Below are 19860 nucleotides of genomic sequence, written 5' to 3' on the forward strand. Positions count from 1 at the left end.
AGTAGACTGATAATATTCTATTTCTTACATTTGCATATGATGAGTTGAAAGCAGATACATTGGTTTTTTTTTTCAGTAGGAGTAACAAAAGCTGTATTTTCAATGGAACTCCAAGGATTGGCAGTTGTTTAGTTTTCACCATGAAACAGTATAGCCTGTCTTCAACTATGTTGGATAAAGCCTTGTGAAGCACCTTTTTGATAGGTTTGCAACTGTATTGAAGAGAAAATAGATTTCTACCATCACCTTGGCATTCTTGCCAGTGTGAAAGCACTGCTGATGAGCAGATATGCTGCAGTGCAGGTATAACTGCACAGGCCTTTGCGGCTTGCAGATCGTCACCCCAGCCCAGAAGGCCAGATGACATCTACTACATGCAGCAGGCTATCATGCTAGGTATCTGGAGGAAGTTCTCTTTGGCTGCAAGTTATAAAATCCACTCAGACTACCTTTAGCAAATAAAGGGGAAGTATTGAAAGCTTATGGGGATTTCTCATGAAATACAAGGCAAAAACCAGGTTTAGAGCCTGGAACTGGAAGGCTACCAGGCAGTTTCTGAACTTCTTCCTTAATTTTCCTTCTTTCTCCCCATGCCTCCCTCCCCACCAGCTGTCTACTTTTCCTGTTCCTTGGCAATGCAGCATCATAAACCCAATTCATAATCTAGTACGCCCTGGGATATGTCTTTCACCAAAATCCCTTAAATTTTATTCTATAAATATATATTTTTCAATTGGAATATAATATAAATATAGCTGCCAGAGGCCTCTCTCAGGATGGGGGTCGGGGTGGGGGTGGATAAGGTACAGCTAAGCAGAAACTGCTGAAGCTGCCAGAATACTGAAGTTATAGTTAATTCTGACCACCTCTAGTGCGTCCAACCCCTTCACTGGCACCTTCTGGTTCGGCGACCTCTTCATAACCCCCACTCCCATTACCTTCACTACAAGAGACTATGGCATACATTTTAAGTCTCCCAAAACTATTAGCAAGGACTTCTTATCTTGAGCTGAAAATTCACAGTACCTTGATACTGTAACGAAAATGAAAGTTTTTCTAAACTGCACTACATACAAAATATTTAAACTGTCTAGTGTCGCTGAAAACAGAGGAAAAGAAAAAGTAGCACAACAGCACATATGTGCTGAACCATAACTTAATTTTTTCAGTGTGAGACATCGGGAAATTTCACAGTAGGAAAAGTAATTTCCCTTAAAATCAACTTTACAGTATAGAATTTTAATGTTGAAAGAAATGGGATGATAGAGTGAATCACATAGCAAAAAAGGTGCACTGAATCACCTGGCAAAAAAGCTAGAGAAGAACTAGCCTCCCCTGTAGAATTCATTGAAAATGTCCCATTTCAGCCATAAAATGCTCTTTAAACCAACAGCATAAGTAGTTTACAGAACAGTAGTGCTTTTTCTCAGCATGGGGAAGATGGCTGATCTGACTTATTTTTCATAAATTTATTTTAGTGGCATCCCTGAAACTGTATGGAAAAATAACCCAAGTTTCAGATTGCACTAGGGGAATGACTTATAAAGTATTAGACATGAAGCACACACACAGAAATAATGTCTCATTTTCTTAGGATAGTTAGGAATCGTGATCAGATGACCTGCCTTCCAGGTCATCTTTCTTTACATCACTCTTCAAAACCAAGCAGATTAATTTATCTTTGCCAAAGATTTAGTCTCAGTCGTGGCTTTATTTCTAATTTTGGATTTAAATAATTCTCATGGGTTATAGCAGCAGTATTGTAAAGGTTAAATTAGAAACCTAGGCTGTGAATGTTAGTCATACTTCTTGCAACTGTGAACTTTAACCACTCTGCTTCAGTATTTTTGTAAAATGAGGATAGTCCTGGTACATAAAATAATGTAAAAAGCCTATGAGAAGATGTTGTTAGTGACTTAATGTTTCTAATATGCCAGTAATTTCTAAATGCTGTTACGTTTAAACAAACAACAAAAAGAAGCCTTTAGAATTGTAACCCATAACCATTTCTAGTCATAGAGACGTTTGCTTAGGATGCCTCCCCATTTTCTTAAAATTCTTCCTGCGTAGTGAGCCCTTCCTGATGGCTCACTGACTGGGCTTAGGTTCTGAGTCGTTCTTCCATATCTTCATAAGGTTAAAGCAACCTTACTTTTGGATTCTCGCCGACCTCTTTTGTGAGAGACGAACCAGGAGGAAGGGGGTGTGGTGGACGGGTCATGAAGTAGCTAAGCTGCTTCCTGCTTAGTCACTCCTAACGGTTTCTCCTGTCAGAGGGTTACTGGGTGGGTGGAGGTTGCTCCTCTTATTTTTCTCAAACCAGTGTAAGATTTTTCGCTTATGGAACAAGCTGTTGCTAATTATTTACTTTCTTTTAGCCTTATTCAAATCTAAAATCTGACCTTTTGTAAGGCAGGACTTTGTACTTTTCTGATTGATAATGTTAAATCATTTGAGGACTAGACTAACCTCATGAACAATTTAAAATCTATTAATTTCTAAAAAGATTTATTTGGAAGTAATCTTAGTTAAAATAAATTTTCTTTGGATAACACTAATTTAAACTGTATGTTAGGTTTTTCTTTTGGTTGTATACTCATTAGCTTCATTTAATTTTCAACTAATAATTTCTTTTATAACAAATAGCTATATGTTAAAAAAATCAGCTCAGTATATACATGAGAAATTTTACATTTGATTTTTTTATTGTTATTCAAGGGAAATACTTTCTAAGTGACAAGTATCTTTTAAGGAGCTGACTTGTCATCTTAACCTGTGATCTGTTTTCACGGTGATGAACGTTTTAGACATTAACTTGGGAAAATGTCTAAATTGAGCCTATCCTTCCTGGCCTTTATTAAAGAATTTTTATTGTTTTTAGACCTGAGAATATTAAAAGCCACCAGATAAATTTGGTCATTTTGCAAAATGCTTATTGTTAACCATTTTCTCAGCAATTGGAATTTTTAAACCTATTTTATTTAATTGCCTTTTATCTTCATTATGACTATTTTTCTTTAGATATAGCCTTTTGTTTTTTTGGCTTCTCGTTGTGGAGCACAGGTTCTAGGTGTGTGCGCTTCAGTAGTTGTGGCACACGGGCTCAGTAGTTGTGGCTCGCGGGCTCTAGAGCGCAGGCTCAGTAGTTGTGGCACACAGGCTTAGTTGCTCCGCGGCACGTGGAATCTTCCCGGACCAGGGCTTGAACCCGTGTCCCCTGCATTGGCAGGTGGATTCCTAACCACTTCGCCGTCAGGGAAGTCCCTAGATATAGCCTCTTTATAAAATGTTTTGAATCTTAGAATTTCTTTTCTTAAACTGGCATTGAGCACCAAATTACTTTTCCTGGTCTACTGAATCAGATTTGAAGGGGATATTGGTAATGAATACATTCATTTTCCTCTAATCAGCAATCTTCAGAGATTTGTTTGTTGTCTGGTGAATAAGGAAGAAATGTCTACGGTGTAATATAAGTTTGTCTACAATGTAGTATAAGTTAAGTCCAAGGAGAAGTTAAACCGTAGGCCAATCATAAGTTATTTCAAGTCCAGTCTGTTCATATGTTCGCTCCATTTGATTCTAGTCTATCCATTAGCCATCTTTTCCAAATCTTCCCTATCTTCCAAGATTCATTCTTCTTTCTATGCTTTTTTGTTTGCAATCTTCCAGGATTCCTGAAAATAGCCAGCATTCTAAGTGCTTTTAATCCTCCCCCCTCCACTCATTATGATCTTTTCTTTGGAATTATTATAATATCAATATTTTGTGTTTGTCTTATGGCATTTACTGTAAAGACATACCTTGTTTCATTGTGCTTCGCTTTACTGGGCTTTGCAGATATTGCATTTTTTACAAATTGAAGGTTTGTGGCAACCCTGCATCTAGCAAGTCTGCTGGCACCATTTTTCCAACAGCGTTTGCTCGCATTGTGTCTCTGTGTCACATTTTAGTAATTCTTGCAGTATTTCAAACTTTTTCACTATTATTATATTTGTTATGGTGATTTGTGATCTTTGATGTCATTATGGCAAAAAGATTATGACTCACTGAAAGCTCAGATGAGTGTTAGCATTTTTTAGTAATAAAATATTTTAAAATTAAGGTATATACAATTTTTTAGACATAATGCTATTGCACACTTAATAGACTACAGTATAGTGTAAACATAACTTTTTAAAATTTATTCTTGGCTGTGTTGGGTCTTCGTTGCTGCGCGTGGGCTTTCTATAGTCGCGGCGCATGGGGGCTGCTTTTCATTGTGGTGCGCGTGCTTCTCATTGCGGTGGCTTCTCTTGTTGCGGAGCAGAGGCTCCAGGCACGTGGGCTTCAGTAGTTGTGGCTCACAGGCTCTAGAGCGCAGGCCCAGAAGTTGCTCCTAGACATCTGGGATCTTCCCTGACCAGGGATCGAACCGGTGACCCCTGCATTGGCAGGCGGATTCTTAACCACTGCGCCACCAGGGAAGTCCCAGCATTACTCGTTTTTTGAAGTGTAGTTGATTTACAGTATTGTATTAGTTTCAGATATACAGCAAAGTGATTCAGTTATATATATATATTTTTTCAGATTCTTTTCCATTATAGGTTATTACCAGATATTGAATGTAGTTCCCTATGCTAGGTAGTAAATCTTTATTGTTTTATCTATTTTATATATGGTGGTGTGTATCTGTTAATCCCCTCACACACACCCCCTTCCCCTTTGGTAACCATAAGTTTGTTTTCTATGTCTGTGAGTCTGTTTCTGTTTTGTAAATAAATTTGTCTGTATTATTTTTTAGATTCCACATATAAGTGACATAATATCTGTATTTCTCTGTCTGACTTACTTCACTCAGTATGATAATCTCTAGGTCCATCCATGTTGCTGCAAATGGCAATATTTCAGTATTTTTTATGGCTTAGTAGTATTCCATTGTAGATATATACCACATCTTCTTTATCCATTCATCTGTTGGATGGACACTTAGGTTGCTTCTATGTCTTGGCTGTTGTAAATAGGGATGCTATGAACATTGGGATGCATGTATCTTTTCAAATTAGAGTTTTCATCTTTTCCAGATATATCCCCAGGAATGGAATTGCTGGATCATATGGTAGCTCTAATTTTAGTTTTTTAAGGAACCTCTACACTGTTTTCCATTGTGGCTATACCAGTTTACATTCTCAGCAACAGTGAAAGAGGGTACCCTTTTCTCCTCATACTCTTCAGCATGTATTATTTGCAGACTTTTTAATGATGGCCATTCTGACTGGTGTGAGGTGATACTTCATTGTAGTTTTGATTTGCATTTGTCTAATAATTAGAAATATTGAGCATCTTTTCATGTGCCTGTTGGCCTGTGCGTTTTCTTTGGAGAAATGTCTGTTTAGCTCTTCTGCCCATTTTTTGATTGGGATTTTTGGGTTTTTGATATTGAGTTGTATGAGCAGTTTGTGTATTTTGGAAATTAACCACTTGTTGGTTGCATCGTTTGCAAATGTTTTCTCCTAGTCCATAGGTTATCTGACATAACTTTTATATGCACTGGCAAGCCAAAAATATTAATGGGATGTGATATTTGCTTTATTATGATGGTCTGGAACTGAACTCGCAATATCTCTGAGGTATTTCTGTATTTTACCTTGCCTTATGGTTATCTTAAACATATTACTCTTTTTTATTAGAATCTAATTTCCTTGGGCAGGGTCTGCTCTATTACTGACTAAATCCAGTGCCTTGCACATAGTAGGTGAGTTCTAGTTGACAGGCACAGCTATCTGTGATTCAAATTTATATCTGCATTTACAGATTCATTAATATCTGTAATTCTCAACCCACTTTGATAAGATGCAAAGTTCAGTACCCAGAGTCCAAGCAAAACAGAGATCCATCTTCATTTGTAAGCTGAGATGCCCAGACCCATATACCCATCATTAGGCCTTATTTTGCTTTAGATCTCTCTTTCCCTTTAGTATTTTATTATAAAAATTCCAAGCATAAGGAATTATGCAGTGCAAACCCATATACTGATCACCTAGATTCTCTAATTAATATTTTGTTTTATTTGCTTTGACATATCTATCCACACTTCTGTTCATCCATTAATTCATCTTACTTTAGGTGCATGTCAACATATGTTGCCCATCTCAGGACACTTCACACCTAAATACTTCATGTATGTCATTAACTAGAGTTTAATATTTGTGGCTTTCCCCCCCTCTTTTTAAATAAATAAAATATTGCAGGTGTAGATAAAGCCCCTCGCAGATCCCTGCTGGCTCCCTCCCTTCTCAGGGTTGTCATTCTTATGTATTTTTAGTTTATATGTATGTATACCTAAACGAAATAAACTTTTAAAGACATGCATAAATGGTACCTCTAATTTCCTTTGCAACTTTTTTTGCTCAGTGTTAATTTGAGATTTGTCTTGTTCCTGTATTTAATCTCAGTGGTCCCTGGTTTTGGCATCAGCGAAAAATTTTGTAGACTCTTTGGAATTATTTCTTTTATTTTTGTCTGTTGAGTATATTAGTATTGGAAGAACCAATAAGCTGGAAAGGATAAAATGAAAACCATTTAAATATTAACCTTTGATTGAATTGTGTAAGTTTATAAACTGATCTGTATTTATGGATGAGAATTCTACAAACATTAATTGCTAAGGTTTTTTAGCATTTAACTACTTTATCATTAATTTTGGACTTACTTTTTTATGTGACTGTAGTAGTTGTACCCACATATTGAATGTAGGCGGTTGAGATCTAATCCATGTATTCATAATGCATTTCTTAGCAACCATCAGTGTTCTTTTTAGGAGCTGTGTTTTTAAGAGCCAGTGCAGCTTTGAGGAGGATGTTTCAAAGATATCTTTTTCTATTAATATAGCACAAGGAGCAACATAGATGACAATAGTTTTGATACCTTCTGCATTACCACAGACCCAAATTAAAAGGTTTAAGTTTGCTCCAGTATTGAACATCAGTATGTTGTCACTTTTTTCCCAGCCTCATCAACACATTAGACATTATGAATGTTCCCTTGTATATTAAGCCTCAATTGGAGTTACCTTTTTTAACTTACATTTTTATATGAATTTCACCAAAAGATTATAGAATATTTCACAGGTACTAATATTTCACAGTGCTTATTTAAAAGTGGTAAAAGCTTTTATTTCTACTTTAATGGTAAAATAGTTGCAAATATATATTAATTAATTTACCAGGTCAACACTTGTCACTTCACCCTTTTTTCACTGCTCAATTTTCTGTAACAGCACTGCTTAATAGAATTTTCTCTGACGATGGAAACGTTTTGTATTTGCACTACCCAATATGGAAGCCACTGAAGTGCAACTGAGGAACTGAATTTTTGATTTAATTAATTAAGATTTAAAGTTAAGTAGTCACATATGGCTAGTGGCTACTGGATTGGGCAGCATAGCTCCATAAGCTCCACCAGCCCAGTAAACTGCTTCTGCAGTTAACCACCTACTCCCTAATTTCCACATCCGATGAACATGTTTTGTTTGTCAGCTTCTTAAACCCTTCTCTGGCATTTGATTGACTGTGTCCTTATTTTACAAACTTTCTCCTTCATTCTCTCCTGGTTCTTAGTCTTCCTTATTGTCACTTTTAGGGTTGGTATTGACGTTTTTAGATGTCTACTTTGGGCTGTCTTTTGTTCTTACGCTACACATTCTCTCAGCTGACTTTAGCTATTCATTCAGCATTTACTGAATATCTACTTTATCAGATACTGGAGCTGGAAAGAACTTATCCCGTTCTTCAAGGAACTCCCATGGCCTCAGCTGGCACTGGTGCTGAAAATGATCTCTCTCTCCCCCTCTCTCCCTCCTCTCTTTCTTTCTCCTAAAGTCTAGACTCAGTACTCAACTTCCCTTTGATAGGTGCCTCAATTACATATTAGGTACTGACCTTATCTCCCATTCCCAATACCCTCCCCCTTGAAATAAATTAAAACCTTCCACCCATTATTCTTTTTTTTTTTAAACCTCTTTCTTTTTTTTTTTTTTTTTTTTTTTTGCGGTACGAAGGCCTCTCACTCTTGTGGCTTCTCCTGTTGCGGAGCACAGGCTCCGGATGCACAAGCTCAGCGGCCATGGCTCACGGGCCCAGCCGCTCCACAGCATGTGGGATCTTCCCAGACTGGGGCACGAACCCCTGTCCCCTGCATCGGCAGGCGGACTCTCAACCACTGTGCCACCAGGGAAGCCCTTAACCTCTTTATTGGAGTATAATTGCTTTACAATGGTGTGTTAGTTTCTGCTTTATAACAAAGTGAATCGGCTATACATATACATATATCCTCATATCTCCTCCCTCTTGTACCTCTCTCCCACCCTCCCTATCCCACCTCTCTAGGTGGTCACAAAGCACTGAGCTGATCTCCCTGTGCTATGTGACTGCTTCCCACTAGCTATTTATTTTACATTTGGTAGTGTATATATGTCCATGCCACTCTCTCACTTCGTCCCAGCTTACCCTTCCCCCTCCTCATGCCCTCAAGTCCATTCTCCACGTCTGCGTCTTTATTCCTGTCCTGCCGCTAGGTTCTTCAGAACCTTTTTTTTTTTTAAATATATATTCTATATATATGTGTTAGCATATGGTAATTGTTTTTCTCTTTCTGACTTACTTCACTCTGTATGATAGACTCTAGGCCCATCCACCTCACTACAAATAACTCAGTTTTGTTTCTTTTTATGGCTGAGTAATATTTCATTGTATATATGTGCCACATCTTCTTTATCCATTCGTCTGTCGATGGACACTTAGGTTGCTTCCATGTCCTGGCTATTGTAAATAGTGATGCACTGAACATTGTGGTACATGACTCTTTTTGAATTATGGTTTTCTCAGAGTATATATGCCCAGTAGTGGGACTGCTGGGTCATATGGTAGCTCTATTTTTAGTTTTTTAAGGAACCTCCATACTGTTCTCCATAGTGGCTGTATCAATTTACATTCCCACCAACAGTGCAAGAGGATTCCCTTTTCTCCACACCCTCTCCAGCATTTATTGTTTGTGGATTTTTTGATGATGGCCATTCTGACTGGTGTGAGGTGATACCTGATTGTAGTTTTGATTTGCATTTCTCTAGTGATGTTGAGCATCCTTTCATGTGTTTGTTGGCAATCTGTATATCTTCTTTGGACAAATGTCTGTTTAGGTCTTCTGCACATTTTTGGATTGGGTTGTTTGTTTTTTTGATATTATCATATCCATATTGCTTCTTAATTACTCTGAATTAAGCCTCTTTCTTTAACACACCATGTGGCATTCATAGTTCTGGTTCTCAGGAACCCATTTCATTGATTCCTAATCATTATCTCCCTGATACATCAAAAGAATCCACTTCCTGCTTGTAGCTTTTTACTCATTTGCTAATTGTTAATGTATAAGTTGACATCTAAACTCCTTGAAAGAAAGCTCTTCATGACCTACTTTGAGGTTAACATGCTTTAACTATGCCAAGCCAGTTGAGTTTCCCCAAAATGCTATTTCCTTTTCCTCCTCCATGTTTTCCTAGTGAGAACTCCTCATGTTTAATCAGCTCTTGAGATGGGAAATGTGGTCTTCACATTGATTTTTTTTTTTCAATGTGCATGTGATTACTGTCAGCAGAAAGCAAAGGGCTTGAGATAAAACTAAAACCAAAATAAAAGCATTAATGATAAAATTTTAACTGTAGTCTTTGATGTTAGAAATATAATTAGATGTTAAACATTAAAAAGAAGTTACAATATCATTTTCTAATACTCCCTTCTCTAGGCAAAGTCAGAAGAGTGTTTTTCCTCTTTCCGTCATCAGCATCACTATCTTTAACATATATTAAATGCTTCCTACAGAGCAGGCACTATACTGAGTGCTGTTTGTTATCTCAGTCCTTACAACAGCGTAGTTAGGTCTGTAGATACTGAAACTAAGGTACAGAGGGTACCTAACGTTTCCCCTCTTTTTTCATTTGTGTGATTCTTCTCAGTAGTCTGCCAAAGTGGCCTGTATCATTTTGCATTCCCACCAGCAACGAATGAGAGTTCCTATTGCTTGCATTCTCACCAGAAATTGGGGTTGTCATTGTTTCAGATTTTAACAATTCTAATAGGTGTGTAGTGGTATCTCATTTCATCACTGTTTTAATACTCAATACCCTTAATGACATATGATGTTGAACATGTTTTCATTTGCTTATTTGCTATGTAAATGTCTTTGTTGGTGAGGTGTCTGTTCAGATCTTTTGCCCATTTATTAAATTGAGCTTGTTTTTGAGTTTTAAGAATTCTTTGTATATTTTGGATACTAGTGCTTTGTCGGATATACGCTTTGCAAAGATTTTTCTCCTAGTGTTTAGCTTGTCTGTTTGTTCTCTTAACATTGTCTTTCCCAGAGGAGATGTTTTTAATTTTAATGAAATCCAATTTTTTTTTTCCTTGGGACATGCTTTTGGTGTTGTCACCTAGATTTTTTCCTCTGTTATCTTCTAAAAGTATTATAGTTTTGTATTTTACATTTAGGTCTATGATCCATTCTGAGTTCATCTCTGTCTAGATTTTGCACATGGATGATCAATTCTTCCAGCACCATCTGTTGAAGACTGTTCTTTCTTCATTGAATTGCCTTTGCTCCTTTGTCAAAGATCAGTTGACTGTTCAACTGTATGAATGTATTTCTGGGCTATTTATTCTGTACAACTGATCTCTTTGTTCTTTTGAAAATACCATACAGTCTTGATTACTGTGGCTTTATAGTAAGTTGAGTGTCAGTTCTCTGACTTTGTTCTTTTTCTTCAGTATTATGTTGACTCTTCTGGGGTCTTTTACCTTTCCGTATAAACTTTAGAATCAGTTTGTCAATATCTACAAAATTACTTGCTGGAATTTTTGTTGTGACTGTGTTGAATTTATAGATCAAGTTGGGAAGAACTGATTTCTTAACAATACTGAATTTTCTTATCCATAGACATGGACTATATCTCCATTTACAGACATACCTAGGAGATATTGCAGGTTCAGTTTCAGGCCACCTTAATAAAGAAAATATCACAATAAAGCAAGTCACATGAATTTTTTGGTTTCCCGATGCATATAAAAGTTATGTTTATACTATACTGTAGTCTGTTAAGGGTGTAATAGCAATATGTCTAAAAAAACAATATACATACCTTATTAAAAAAATACTTTATTGCTAAAAAATGCTAGCCTTCAGTGAGCCATAATCTTTTTGCTGGTGAAGCGTTTGAGGTATGGCATGAATTACCAAAATGTGACACAGAAACACAAAGTGAACAAATGCTGTTGGAAAATGGTGCCAATAGACTTGCTTGATGCAAGGTTGCCACAAATCTTCAATTTGTAAAAAAACACTGCAGGCACTGTAAAGTGCAATAAAGCAAAGTGCAATAAAATGAGGTATGCTGGTATTTATATCTTCTTTGATTTATTTCATCAGTGTTTTATAGTTTTTCTCATATAGATCCTGTATCTATTTTGTTAGATTTATACTATACTTAGTTTTTTTGGTGCTGTGTTTTGTTTTTAATTTCAAATTACATTTGTTCATTTCTATCATCTAGGGAAGCAGTTGACTTTTGTATATTAACCTCGTATCCTGCAACCTTACTCTAATCACTTATTAGTTCCACTAGTTTTTTGGTCAGTTTTGGGATTTTCTACACAGTCATGTCATCTGCAAACAAAGAGAGTTTTATTTCTCCCTTCATCATTGGTATACCTTTTCTTGTCTTACTGCATTATCTGTGTTCAGTATGGTGTTGAATAGGAGTTGTAAAAGGGGATATACTTGTCTTGTTTCCTGTCTTGGGAGGAAAGCATCTACTTTCTCACCATGATTTAGCAGTAGGGTTATTGTAGATATTTTTGTCAAGTTGAGGAAGTTCTCCTCTATTCCTGGTTTGCCAGAGACTTTTTGTTGTGAATGAATGTCGGATTTTTTTCAAATGCTTTTCTGTGTCTATTGATATGATCATGTGATTTTTCTTTTCTAGCACATTGATGTGATGGATGGCATTAACTGATTTTCAAATGTTGAACCAACCTTGCATACCTGCAGTAAATACCGCTTGATTGTGATGTATAATTCTTTTTATTGTATTTTAGATTTCAGAATTTTTTGGCATCTGTGTTCATGAGAGATACAGGTGTGTAATTTTTCTTCCTTGTAATGTCTTCGTCTGGTTTTGGTAATAAGGTGATGCTGACCTCATAGAACAGTAGGAAATGTTCCCTCTGCTTCTGTTTACTAGAAGTGATTGTGAAGAATTGGTATCATTTTTTCTTTAAATGTTTGGTAGAATTTACCAGTGAAACCACTTGGGCCTAGTACTTTCTGTTTTGGTATGTTATTAATTATTAATTCAATTTGTTTCATAGATATAGGCCTATTTATATTATGTATTTTTCCTTGTTTGAGTTTTGCTAGACTGTATCTTTCAAGGAATTGGTTCATTTCATCTGATTTATCAAATTAGTGCACATAGAGTTGTCTTAATATTCCTTTATTATAAATGCCTGGGAGGTCAGTAGTAGTGACCCCTATTTCAATTTTGATATTAATAATTTGTGTCTTCTCTCTTTTTGTCTTGGTTAGCCTGGCTGGAGGTTTATCAATTTTATTCATCTTTTTAAAGAACCACCTTTTGGTTTTATTGATTTTCTAATTTTCTTTTCTCAATTTCATTGATTTCTGCTCAGATTTTTATTATTTTCTTCTACTTACTCTGCATTTAATTTGCTCTTTTTTTTCCCTAGAATCCTAGCTTATTACATTGTTTATTTTATATCTTCTTTTCTTTTTTTTTTTTTCTTTTTGGGCAGTATGCGGGCCTCTCCCGCCATGGAGCACAGGCCCCGGACGCACGGGCCCAGCCGCTCCGTGGCATGCGGGACCCTCCCGGACTGGGGCACGAACCCGCGCTCCCCGCATGGGCAGGCGGACCCCCAACCACTGCGCCACCAGGGAAGCCCTATCTTCTTTTCTAACATACTCATTTAATGCTATAAACTTCTCTCTAAGCACTGCTTTTGCTGCATCTCACAAATTTTGGTAAGTTGTATTTTCATTTAGTTCAAAATATTTTAAAATTTCTGATGAGACTTCTTTGATCTGGGTGTTATTTAGAAGTATGTTGTTTAATCTCCAAGTATCTTGGGATTTTTCTAGCTCTCTTTCTTTTGATTTCTAACTTAATTCCACTGTGGTCTGAGAGTATACTTTGTATGATTTCTGTTCTTTTAAATTTGCTAAGGCGTGTTTTATGGCCTGGAATGTGGTGTATCTTGGTGCACGTTCCATGTGAGCTTAAGAAGAATGTGTAAAGTCCAAGAGTGTGTCTGCAAGGGCCGTACTTACTCCGGAGGCTCTAGGGGAGAATCTCTTTGCTGGCCTTTTTCAGTTTCTGGAGGCTGTGTGTACTCTTTGGCTGGTAGCTCCCTCCATCTTTAAAGGTCATCACTCAACCTCTATTTCTGTGATCACATTTCCTCTCTTTTTCTGCGTTTCTTTTTAAGGACTTTTGTGATTATATTTTATTCACCTGGATAATCCAGGCTAATCTCCCTTTCTCAAATCCTTGACATAAACGTATCTGCAAAGTCTCTTGTACCGTGTAAGGTAACATATTCCTAGGTTCCAAGCATTAGGATATGGACATCTTGGGGATGGGGTGGGGGTGGAGAACATTATTCAGCCCACCACAGTAGTAGAGTCAGGATTTGAACTCAGTTTTTCTAGCTTCCCCGTCACCTTCCACATCTAGTTATCTCCTTTGTGCTGTGTTTTACTTGTCTGTGTTTACCTTTCCCGTTAGGATGTGACTCTCCTGAAATAGGACACATAGGATTTGAACCAAATTAGTTCAGATAAAGGAAATTATATGGAATGTTGAGGTATCAACAATAGAGAAAAATCATTGTTTTTGATTCCTCAGTCTTTTAAGGCTGTGTGCATGTCTGACTTTTGCAGTTTATCCATGTACCTCCTAATATTAATATAAATTATAAATTAAATATTAAGATAAGTATATGCATATTTACCTAAATTTAAGTAGCTTCCTGTGGCTAATGGCTCTGTTCTATCATTCCACCGAACTACTCTTATGGAGCTGTAATATATATGCTAAAGATGGTTTGTCTGAAATGAAAATTCTAACAACTCATTTTGCCTATTTTGTTTTCTTTTTTTGTGGGAACAGAGGTAAGGTCTACAATGATATATACATTTTAGAGGAATTTTATGTCATTATAAGTATGTATAAGTATGTAGTTTGTTTTGCCAGACATTCTTCTTTCAGTCACTAGACAGCATAATTAATAGTAAAATGCCTTGGTAGTTTATTTTATCATATCCCTTTATTCCTAGAAGCACTTTATGAGAATTCAACTATTAACACAGACTACTATAATAAGGGACTGTGTGAAAGCACATTTGGATAGTGTTTTCATTATGCTGGCAAACTTAACTATGTTTCTATGCAGTGTATGTGAGCCCCACCCAAACTTTAACATGTTTCCCATTTTGATGAGGTCCAATCAAGGGAAAATGCAACAACAAAAAATCTTCCTGTGTGGCCTGTAGATATCAGATCTGAAGATTATTAATGCATTTCCAGCTTGGGACCATAAGCAAACAAACTCTTCCACAGATAACTACACCCTTCCTGTTTGGGATTGAGTTTACTGTGGAACAGATTTCGGAAATATGTTTCTGACCGTTGTGAATTTTATTTATAAAAGTTTGGAGGGTGAGGTTCTTCCTTTAACAAAAAACTGATTATTTCCTGTCTAATGCCCAACCATTGCATTTTAAGCAGTGTTTTTAGAAAATCTACCCTGTAGTAGAGAATTACATTGCTTTGGGCAGTTCTAGTTGTTCTTGTCAACTAATGTACAAAAATTTGTCTATTTCAGTGAATAATTCAAAAAGGATTTACAATTAAAAAATAAAACAGAACCTTTAAATGCTTGTATTATCTTGTCTCCAGAGTGACAGTAGTTTGCAGTTTAAATGTATGAACACATTTTAATATGGTTTTACTTTTGATATGCAAATCTGTAGTACATTTATGTTCTGTAAATATGCTAAACAAAGAGTTACAGTTTAGGTAAAACAGCAGATTTACATTAAAGAATTTGCAGGTTAATTAACAGTGTAACCTTATCCTCATCTAGTTACATCTGCTATAAAGAAGCCTATAAAATTTAGGCCACCCACAAAGTGGTCTTCTGAGGCCTGTGGTTGGTGTTAGAATGCTGTTATTATGTGGCTTGACTGGTTTGGTAAGGAATTTACCTTCCCCCATGGGGACTGCATTGGCTTCATTAGGTTAGGTACTCTGTGTTTGTTAGGCCAGTTCCTGTGCTCTATTGCCTTGACAGCCTATGTAATATCATGTGAGTGGTATACTGTTTCCTAAGTTGGTTTATTAGAGTAGTTAGTAATATCAATTCTGGGTCATGTAAACCTTAAGATAAACTGGAATAAATGTTTGGTTTAAATAGTTGGATTAAACTTAATGGCTATTAGTAAATTTCATCACTATTTAGAAAAAGGTGTGTGTGTGTGTGTGTGTGTGTGTGTGTGTGTGTGTGTTTGTGCTGAGATGGAGAAGGCAGCTGAGGGTTTTATATATTTTAATTTCTAGGTCATTTGAAAAACTTATTCTTTTTAATTTGGGGCTTGTGAATAGTTTTCAAGAGCAAAGAAGTGAATTTAGTATAATTTAGCAACCTAGTACTGATAGTCAAAAATAAATATTCTTCTTTAAATAGCTATTTTAAAGGATAAAAACAATCTTGCAGACATTTAAAAAATATTAGCAGCAACCACCACAACTAGCAGTGATCATTTGAGGAATGAAAACTATCATAAGCGAAGCAGTGTCTCAAATTACTTCTTTCTAAGGTTTTAAAAAATGAATAAAATCCTTTTTCAGAGAATAAACATGTTATGTTGATTGTTTTTGTTAAATTTGGAAAAGTTAAAATTAATGTGACAGTTCTTTTAAATCAGACAATTTGTATTTCACTTAATTTTCATGAAGACTTAACTGTAATATTTCTTTAAATACATGAATTGCAGAGTATGAAAAATAGCATAGAAATCTAAAGTGCATTTTGTGACTGTAAACTGAAGAAATAACATTTAGTCTGGAGAAAATTTAGCAATTTTTGGACAGGAAATAATACCTAATTGCCATTGATAAAAATTATATATACATATTGAAGTAAAATAGTATAATGTATACATTGAGGTGGAAAAAATATATACATATATACACATGTATACATGTGTGTATCTATATATACATATATGTGTACACACATGCATGCATGAACATGTACGTGTATAACATACTGTTTTGATCTTAACTCTGCCTTGGTGATTTTAATTATGGTTAAATATTTATAACTTGAAAAGCTTTTTTCAAATAAATACTTTCAGCCTCCTTATAGTTGTTTTTTGTATACTAAACAATTTTAAATTTGTCATCTGGTCATGATTCAAACAAATAATCTGAAGTTAGGGGCTTGGTAACTTACTTCTTCCAAACAAGTAAAGAATAAAGCCATCAACGTGCCTTACCTAGCTGGCATTTGTTTTCAGTTCTTCTTGTTTCTAGTCTGATGTCCTGTTAGTAGACTGCCTTATGCTTGACAAATGCCATGCCAGATTTCCATAGTCAGTGATGTGGTGTATCAGTGCTTTTCTACTCATTCAACTTGTCAGCAAATCTCAGAGACAGAGGTTTAAATGGCCTTTGGCAGTAGTGTATACTCAGAGCCAAGAGAGGTTCAGCAGTATTGTGTCTCCCTTTTAGATTTTTAGCACCATAGTTCTGCCAGCTGAATCAGCTCAATGTTTGGCTAATTATTCTTAGCTAACCACAATGTATTTCATCTTTCTAGGTTTACCGACAAGACTGTGAAACTTTTGGGATGGTTGTGAAAATGCTGATTGAAAAAGATCCTTCATTAGAAAAGTCTATACAGTTTGCATTGAGACAGAATTTACATGAAATAGGTGAGCGGTGTGTTGAAGAACTCAAGCATTTTATTGCAGAGTATGATACCTCTAGTCAAGATTTTGGAGAGCCTTTTTAGATTACCTGCTCAGGCAAAAAAAAAGTTTCTAGATTTTTCCCCCCCTGGATTGTGTAAATCCTTAATATATGGAATTTTTGTGATGAAAAGAAATACTTTATGATAGTGACCGTATTTCCAATATCAAATAAACATCTAAAATAGTCTAAGATATTTTAATTAGAATTTTTTTTATCTACATGTAGAGCTTCCTAATCCATACTTATCTTTTTTTCCCTCCTAAAGTGATGGGTCAGTTAATTTTTCAAGCTTTCTTGAAAATGCAGTCCTGGAGAGCAACTTTCTGCACTTACTCATGTCCTGTAGTCTTCCTTAGTTATGCGATCATTTGTTTGGTCACACTAGTGTAATGTATAGGTTAGAGACCATTCCACTTAAACATTTATAGTCTTTTTGCATTTCATAGTCAGTGACACCATGTGAAGATGTTAGAATCCTGAGGCGATTTTATTGACTTGTTGCTTGCTTATCTTAGGCTTTGTAACTTTTAATATGTTTAAGTATATTACCCAAGTAAACTGAATACTTTGTTATCTTAGAGAATATTTGCTTTGAGGATAATTCTCATTGTGATAAAACAGAGCACTTAAATCTCTAAAAGTCACCCCATAATAAAATCCTGTTTTCCAAGTAAATAAACTCAGTGTCTTCTATTAAAATGGTCCTGAAACTCCTGACTAGTCTCACTGATGTGTGAGTTTTAAACAATATCATATATAAGACTAAGAGAAGGGGCAGTTCAAGATGAAAGATGAGGCCTATTTTAAAGTTGAGATTTCTTTAAAACTTTCTAACCAGAAGAGAAAAATTTACAATATGGGGGAGTAGTGGAGTTTCATTTTTTCCATAGGCCCATATTCCCCATCTCAAGAAAGAAGGTGATTGATGACATATCCATAATTAAGCCATTTACGGATTATGCCTTTGTTAATCTCGGTTTGTAGTCTAACAGATTGTTCTGCTGCCCTTTTTAGGGATGCATAGCCCTCTAAAAGTGTTCTTGAACGAAACAAAGCAGAGTAGGCTGTAAGCCTAGCACAACTATCCTTCACCAAGCAGCCTATGTAAACAGTCCTTCATGAGCGAGCCATCCAAATCACGGGTTAGTTAAGAATCTAACTGGGACAATTAGGATATTCCACTCATTTCCTGATCACTTCCAGCTGCCCAATGGCATTTAGCCAAAATATGTAATTTCATGGCATGTGTTCGGAAACCTTTAAAAATGTTTGTTATTGCTACCCAATTTCATTATCCTCCCATCCTCTTTCCATTTCCACTCTCTTCTCACTTGAATTCTGGCATTATTTTTAGTGGCCTCTATTGATTATATCCAGAGAGCTACCCCAGAGTAGATAAAAATTATATTAAAAGTGAAAACAGCAGTGTAAATAATTGTAGTGGATCCTGTAATGCGTGCCTCAAAATATGTATTATGCCATTCCACAAATTAAAAAACTAATTGAAGGCAACAATTATTAAGTTTCCTATATGAGACCACCTTGAATTTAGATATTGTACATAAGCCAGAACTAAACCCTGCGTATCATCTTTGCTATTCTTCCCTAATGTGAACAGTGGTTTTATCTGTTATCCACATTAGAAAGACTAAGAAAGTAGTCTTGTTTCTCTCTTGCGCCAATGTTTTTCTTCTTAAATATTCTAATTCCAGGATTCATTTCCTTAAGTCAGTATGTCACAAGTTTAAAAATAAAACTTGAGACTCAACTACCTTGAGGCAAAGGAGTTGTTCACTTTGTTGAAATTCATTAAACTAGAGACGTTTTACTCACAGATGCATTTAAATATAGGTTCAACAGATAATTCCTTTTCCCCTTTCCCCAAATTACATTCAACATTTAAAGCTATTTATAGCTTGCCATCAACATTATTCTGGTAGGCTTGTCAGTGTTAAATCTGTTTTATTTTTAAAGCTTTTTAAAGTCTTATTTTAAGATACATGAATTCAGATAGTGCCAGAGTATGTATGTTGCAAAATGTTCTTGATTAAAGAAATTTGTTTGTAAATGATCCATTGTTTTTGAGTATGCCCAATTCCTGTGATAAAGGTTTCACTGTCTTACCATTAAGCCTTGATGATCAACAGGGGAAGAGCAGATATTGTGAAGCTTTTTGTGAATTTTAAAAGTGCAAAATAAAGCAACTGGGTTTAAATAATTAGATTGTCTTTTTTTTTTTTTTTTTTCTTAACAGGCTTAGAGTGTTTTGCTTAAATGTAGATTTTTATTACTGTCTACAGAAAGATTGCTCCTGACTCAGCAGCAGGATGGAGGAAGTTTGAGAAGCTATTAACTTTGGTGACTTGGGGAGTCTCCATATCTGAGAAAGCAGTTAAGCGAGATAAGATTGAGTGTACAGTAGTGCTCAATAATTGTGTAATTAGGACTCTGAGTTTCAGAGAATTACAGAATTAAAATCCTTTGTCTTTATAGTAACCTCTGGCGGACAGGAACCACATTGTCTCTGTGACCCCAGTTCCTAGCACAGTTTGGAACATTGTAGGTCCTCCTAGTTTTTGATGCTTCACAAAGGAAGTGGCATTTGATCCCCCGGGTCTTGGAGAAATAGGACTTATTCAGGGAGAGAAGGAAAAGTATTAGAAGTTCAGGTTGGGGAAGACAATAGGGGACGAATGTAGGAAAAGGTAGGTTGAGAGCAGAATATGAAGGACTTTGAATCCGAAATCTCCTACTTAAGAATAATAAGATTTTAAAATAAT

The 19860-nt window shown here is 35.8% G+C and overlaps 1 protein-coding gene across 7 annotated transcripts in view; it reads left to right on the forward strand.

Moving 5' to 3' along the window:
- The window catches only part of PPHLN1 (periphilin 1), a 141713-nt gene extending 122412 nt beyond the window's left edge, over nucleotides 1-19301 (forward strand). For all 7 annotated transcript variants that reach the window (XM_060024598.1, XM_060024597.1, XM_060024594.1 and 4 more), the window contains one exon: nucleotides 16926-19301. In XM_060024598.1, the coding sequence (XP_059880581.1) occupies nucleotides 16926-17120 (195 nt within the window). In that variant the 3' untranslated portion in view covers nucleotides 17121-19301. The remainder of the gene's footprint in view (nucleotides 1-16925) is intronic.
- The last annotated feature ends 559 nt before the right edge of the window (nucleotides 19302-19860 follow it).

Source organism: Delphinus delphis, chromosome 11 (genome assembly GCF_949987515.2).
Source record: "Delphinus delphis chromosome 11, mDelDel1.2, whole genome shotgun sequence".
NCBI classification, from domain to species: Eukaryota; Metazoa; Chordata; class Mammalia; order Artiodactyla; family Delphinidae; genus Delphinus; species Delphinus delphis.